Source organism: Canis lupus, chromosome 1 (genome assembly GCF_011100685.1).
Source record: "Canis lupus familiaris isolate Mischka breed German Shepherd chromosome 1, alternate assembly UU_Cfam_GSD_1.0, whole genome shotgun sequence".
NCBI lineage: Eukaryota > Metazoa > Chordata > Mammalia > Carnivora > Canidae > Canis > Canis lupus.
The window spans coordinates 74109591-74116435 of NC_049222.1; the positions used below are offsets into that span (position 1 = coordinate 74109591).

The 6845-nt window shown below is 40.2% G+C and overlaps 1 protein-coding gene across 18 annotated transcripts in view; it reads left to right on the top strand.

Annotated features, from left to right (window-relative positions):
- Window positions 1-4464, top strand: part of ISCA1 (iron-sulfur cluster assembly 1) — a 58233-nt gene extending 53769 nt beyond the window's left edge. For all 18 annotated transcript variants that reach the window (XM_038526924.1, XM_038526937.1, XM_038526923.1 and 15 more), the window contains one exon: window positions 3120-4464. In XM_038526924.1, coding sequence (XP_038382852.1) covers window positions 3120-3334 — 215 coding nt within the window. In that variant the 3' untranslated portion in view covers window positions 3335-4464. The remainder of the gene's footprint in view (window positions 1-3119) is intronic.
- Window positions 4465-6845: the final 2381 nt, after the last annotated feature.

Consider the following 6845-nt stretch of genomic DNA (forward strand, 5'->3'; position numbering starts at 1 on the left):
GTCCCATGGGAATCCTGCCAACCCAGGGCTCATGGCTGATGTGCTTGCTGCCTATAGTGTCCATATGAGGTAGAGAGCAGAGACCTGAACATTCTAGGGGCAAATCTCAGGTCCAGTCTCAAAAAGAAGTTTTATAGATGTGGTACTTAAAGTCACCTTTATAAAATTAGCTAGTTAAACTTGGACTCTAAATCACTCCTAACTATTATGAACTTAGCCAAATATTTACCAAATAATGGCTTATTTTTCTTAAGTATCCTGGCTTTAATACAATGGAGAGGGTTTTATAAAGATATTTTTTCATGATCCTTTACTCTTTCTTTATTGCTACATCTCTATAAACAAGAAGAAGAAACTCCTCCCTTCATTTCTGATTCTTTAATAGGAAGATGTTCCTTAAAACCAAAGACCTAAATCAGAGAAAGTTAAAAATATATAAAATATATGGTAGTGAGTTTCAGTGAGAAGGGAGTGTCTCATAAGATCTTCATTTTCCCTAACTTGAGGGAGGTGATAATTTCTCATTCTACATCGCTGTAAAAAAATAGATGAAGTCAATCATATAAAATATTTGAACCTTCCTGAAGTAGATTCTCAACTCAAGATAAAACCATTTGCACAGAAAATATTTTGACAGCACCATTTTTGTACTAAAAGTAGTGGGAGAGAGAAGAGGAACAAATTCAAAGGAATAGATTGATTACTGTGCTCATATTTGATCCAAGATGCTGGAACAGTCTTTGCTGTAGTTACAGCACTGATGTCTTGACAGAGTCTAATGCAGGCTTCAGATCCCTTTGATAGAGTCATACTTGCTGTGTTCTGGAGCCCAGGCAGAAGTAGAAATCAGAGCAATTGTAGGAATGGCCTAGATAATCCACAGAAGTGCATAAATTAAAATCTGGGACCAGAGAGGAAAAAAACATAGAAAGTATCAGGAATCAGTAAGTACTGCCAAAGAGCTATTGAAAGAATACTGAAGGCTTTGGATGTTTGGTAGGATGTTCATGGTTTTGCCACCCACAGGAGCCAACGGGTCCTTTCTTCCCAATACGTAGCTTGTCTCCTGGCTACCTAACTTCTAGAGGTCTCCCATGTAGGCCTTCCAGACTCCATGTTGGAGTTTCTTCTCTGCCGTCATGACCTCATTTTCTCAGGTCCTATAGGCAGAATCTCAGATACACACCTTGTCTATCAAGGAATATGCATCAAGCCGGGTAGGCATCCATATGAAGAATATTCAGTAACTTCTTAGGTTTAATTGGTATTGTAACAATTCATTTTTTACTTTCCTATTTTGTTCAGTATTACTATCATTTTATCAGCCAGCCAACCCCCAAAGTATTCTCGGCCCAGAAGAATTTTAGGACTCTTGGTATACCAAAATATATTATTGAACATATCCTTACTAGCACTGGGGAAGGAAAAAAGTAGGCACTACCATTTTGTTCTTCTGTCATATAGCTCCTCTTGCTCAGGCTAAATCCTTTGGGACCATGTAGATTACGAATGTGTTTGACCAAAACTGACAGAGAAACCAAATAAAGATTATTTTTCTTATATACTTAGAAGTCTGGAGGCAGGCAGACAAGTATTGGAGTAATGCTTTTTGATATTGTTAAGGACCCAGGCTCCACCATCCTTTTGTGTATGGCTTTTGTCTTCATGGCCAAAAGATGTCTCCTTCACCTCCAGGTATTATGGCCACATTCCAGGCAGGAAAGGGGGCTAAGATGAAGGGCCACACTGGCTACTTCTGTCCTCTTTTATTAGGGACACAAAAATTCCTCAGAACACTCCTCCTCCAGTATCTCATTTGTCTCCTCCCTACATCTCACTGGTCGGAATTGTGTCCAGCAGCCATCCCTGACTGTTGGGTGGTGAATAGAGATGTTAGTTCTTCACCCTTTACAGTAGAGGAAAGCAGAAGAGGATTGCAGTGGGTATGCAATGAGCCAGCTTATAGTGTCTACCACAGATCACAACATAAATAATCAAAATCATCAACTCTGTGGTCATATCAAGTACTCCTTTCCTTCCTTCTGTAACCAGTTCTTCCAGTGCCAAGCCTGCCAAGATCTTGTTGAACTCTTTGACATTTGGTAACTTGCCTTAGGGAGACACCATTGAACACCAGTGTTCAACACCAGTAGCATGATCCAGTATCTGTTCCACTAGGGAAGGTATGAACTCAAGGAACAGTCCCTGGCCCCAGTCTCCTACTTTAGGCATGTAGAAAATATATACAGAAACTCAGGCCCTTCTAGTACAAGGACAGAGGCCTGATTGGCAGAGGGGCCATATCTAGACCATCAGTGATCTGCTCAAACATCACCGTACAAGGAGAATGGTAAGAGAGAATTAGATCAGCCTTCCTGTTTGTTTGCTGTATCCACTATTCTCCTTATACTCCTCACATTCATCTCTTTGGCCTTTGGTTTTACACTTTTTTTGTTCTATTTTGTTGTTGTTGTTCTTTTGGGGGGGGGGGGTTACAATTTATTTAGTCATTAAAGGAACTGAAAGGAAGGGAAAGGGAAATGACTGCTGAGTAAGAGAATATGCAGTGTATCTTGGCCTAACTTTCCATGGTTCATTAGCTTCCTGAAGGGATTATAATTACTAGCGATGCCACAAATTGGTAGCTACTGAAAGAGAAGCTAGCCCCTGCCCTTTTATACCCAGGGCTGACACTAGCAATCTTGGAAAAAATGACAATAGCAACCAATGTAGTTCTGACTAATCTTTGTCCTTGTTTTAAGCCTTCATTAGGATCCTTTTCTCCTCCCTCTTGATCTCAGTACTCTGTAGATCTCTCCATTTGTCCATTATTATTACCCAAACACCAAATGGGAGCCCCTCCACCTGCTATGGCCTCGCAGTGTCCACTCCAGCCCAGTTAGCCAGGCCTACCCAGTTTCCCATTTGGAGGAGAGCTTTAGGCCAGATGAACACCACAGGTGCCCCCTAAAAATGTAAAGCTCCAGAAACAGCTTTCTACCAGAGGGAGAAGAAGATGCGAGTTCATCAAAGGTTCATTCTGTCCATGAAGCATCTCTGAATAACTGAAGGCTAAATAACACCATCATGTAATTCTTTGAAAATATGATTCTTTGCAGAAAAACAATTCATGGATCTAAGGGACCTTGAATGGCGATATTACAAGGGGATAGTGAAATGGAAGCACAGTGCTTTGGATTCATTCATAGACATAAAGCACGATGATGAGAAGAGATTTGTGGAGAGCCGGGAGATGCCTGGTGTCATTTGCCCCCCTATCCTTCATGGGTCTTTAGTCATTTACCCTCAAGTTGATTATCAAAAAAAAATGTAGCTTCTTCTTAAATAAAATATGTAGTTTATTACAATATTTTGGATGTAGATTTTGTTTTTGAGAGCATTGAACTTACACCTGAAAAGTAAAGAAGCAGATGGAATGTAGAAGTTGAGTCTATACAATATTCATGTAGGGTCCAAAATTAAACCATTAATATGGAGAACAAGATACAGATTGATCTTCTTACATAAGACCAGGTTTGGATCAGTAATATCCATCTGGACAAGGGCTGAGACAAATCTAGATCATGTGAAAAGTAAGTGTACCTATGAAGGAGAACTACTGAGAAAGAATAGCTCTTTAAAACATTTTAAGCACATGAAGAAGTGTATTATCATTTAAAAAGTTGGTAAATTCAACAAATCAAATAACCCCTGAGGATGTAGAGAGCAATCTGAGAACTTAAAAAATAATATGTTAACTGCTTAAAAACACGAGGAAGGAAGTAGCATTTACAAAACAAGAACAGGAAGATTTGGAAAAAAAAAATTGGAAATCTTGAAATTGAAAAATATGATTATTTAAAGTAAAAGAATAATCCTAATAGCCCTCAATAAATTATCTCAGTGGTATACTGGATGTATCTTAAGAGAGAGGATTAATGACTTGAAAGATAGCACAGAGAGAAATTTCTCAATCATGGCACAGTAAGAGGAAAGGAGGAAATTCTGAAAGAAGTTAAGGGTCTCGGAGGGTAGAATGAGGAGTTCAGAAGTATATCCAGTGGAAGTTGCAGAAGAAAATAGAATGAACAGAAAAGAGGTGATGTTTGAAAATGAAAAGACTGATACTTTTCCAGAAATGAAATGAATGAAAACTTGAATGGAGAAACCTCACTGAATGATTAGCAAGAAAAAAAAGAAACAAAAACACTCTACCTAGAAACACCGAGCGTAACCACACAACAGTAAGCAAGAGAGGAAAATACAGCCTACGAAAGAGAGCAGAATGGTTTGGACACACAAACGTGACAGATCGACAGCAGAGCTTGCATTAACAATAGACGTCAGACAGCGATTGTGTTTCAAAATGCCGAAGGAAAACACCTAGAGACCTGAAATTCACCCACCCAACCAGACATCTTGAAAGAGCAGGGTTAAAATAAATACGTTTGAAAAAAATGCAAACGCTGAAATTCTTTACTGCCCATAATCCCTTGCTGAAAAAAGCACTAGCAAAGTATGTTCTCTTTTTTTTTTTTTTGTAACTTTTTTTTTTTTTAGGATTGTATTTATTTATTCACGAGAGACAGAAAGAGAGAGAGAGAGAGAGAAAGGAGCAGGCTCCATGCAGGGAGCCCGACGTGGGACTCTATCCCAGGACTCCAGGATCAGGCCCTGGATGGAAGGCGGCAGCTAAACTGGGCTGCCTGCAGAGTATGTACTCTCACATACTCTGAGAGGGAGTGCAAGAAATCATGATCAAATATCAATGCAGATAAATGATTAATAAGAGATGTTTGTGATTGTGTAGCTACTAAAATATATTTCTGGATTCCAGTTCTTGATATTTTATTTAGAAAGTTTGCTTCCAAATGGGGTGCCTGGCTGGCTCAGAGGAGCATGGGACCCTGGATCTCGAGTTTGCAAGCTTGAGCCCCATGTTGGGTGGAGGGATTACTTAAAAAGAAAACCTTCTTTAAAAATTTTAATAAGAAAATCTGCCTCCATTTAAGTTGTTATTCTGTAATTTCCTTTTCTGGCACTATTTTTTTTTAAATCAGATTTTGCCTCAGCACAGTGGATATCTTCAGCAGGAGATACTATCTAGAGATGGGCCTGAGGGGCAGCTTCTGGGGTGCTCATAATCTATTTTTTCATCTGTACAAATGGTTGAGCATGCAGACATTCCCCCAGCTAGTCACTCACAATTATAAACTTTTCTTCATTCATGTCATAGATTTTTTTTTTTAAGTTTTAAAAGTTGTGTGACCTTCATAAAATGAATTGGGGGGATTTTCATCTTATGTGTGAAGCCATAGCTATTTGTATATTGGAAATATTTATTTCTTTAAATCTAGCTAGAACTCGGCAGCCCTGGTGGCGCAACGGTTTGGTGCCGCCTGCAGCTCGGGGTGTGATCCTGGAGACCTGGGATCGAGTCCCACGTCAGGCTCCCTGTGTGGAGCCTGCTTCTCCCTCTGCCTCTCTCTCTCTCTCTCTCTGTCTATGAATAAATAAATAAGATCTTAAAAAAAAAAAAAGAAATCTTTAAAAAATAAATAAATAAATCTAGCTAGAACTCAACTATAAAATCATCTAGTCCTGACCTCTTTCTTCCCATTTTTACTATGAAAATATTTAAACAGTCTTAAAAATAAAATTGTGTAATGAACCTACATATACTTATACTTAGATTCAACATTTATTATGATTTTCCCACACTTAGTTCATCTATTCCTTTTGTTATTGGGTCTGCTGTGTCAGCTGCAGTATCTTAAAGATTTTATTTTTTTAAGTAGTCTCTGCACTTAACATGGGGCTTGAACTCACAACCTCGAGATCAAGAGTCTCATGCTCTATCAGCTGAACCAGCCAGGTGCCCCTGCTGAAGTATTTTATTTTATTAAAAGATTTATTTAGGGGCACTGGGTGGTTCAGTCAGTTAAGCATCTGCCTTTGACTAGGGTCATGATCTCAGGGTCCTGGGATGGAGTCCCGTCTCAGGCTCCCTGCTCAGTGGGGAGTGTGCTTCTCCCTGTCTCTCTGTCTCTCCTTCCTGCTTGTGCTTGAGCTCGCTCTCTCTCTCAGAGAGGCGGGGAGGGGCAGAGGGAGAGAGAGAATCCTGAAGTAGACTCCCTTCTGAGCACAGAGCCCAACACAGGCCTCCATCTCAGGACTCTGAAATAACAACCTGAGCCAAAATTAAGAGTTGACCACTTAACCAATTGAGCCATCCAGGTAGCCCTCTGCTGAAGTATTTTAAAGCAATTTCTTGGGCTTCATGTCTAAGATATCATTCTTGTACGCTTTGGTGTGAATCTCAGAAAAATATGGACATTTTCTTTCATAACCATGATGACATTATTATACCAAAAAAAAATCTTTAAGATTTTATTTATTCATGACAGACACACACACACACACACACACACACACACAGAGAGAGAGAGAGAGAGAGAGGCAGAGACACAGGCAGAGGGAGAAGTAGCCTCCATGTAGGGAGCCTGACGTGGGACTCGATCCCAGGTCTCCAGGATCACACCCTGGGCTGAAGGCGGTGCTAAACCGCTTGGCCACCGGGGCTGCACTATACCAAGAAAAATTAATAGGAATTCCTTAGTACCATTTATTTATCTATATTAAAAATCCCCTTATTGTCTTAAAACTGCCTTTAAAAAAAAAAAGATTTACTCATGAGAGACACAGAGAGAGAGAGAGAGGCAGAGACATAGGCAGAGGGAGAAGCAGGCTCCATGCAGGGAGCCCTGATGTGGGACTCGATCCCAGGACTCCAGGACCATGCCCTGGGCCGAAGGCAGGAGCTAAACCGCTGAGCCACCCAGGGA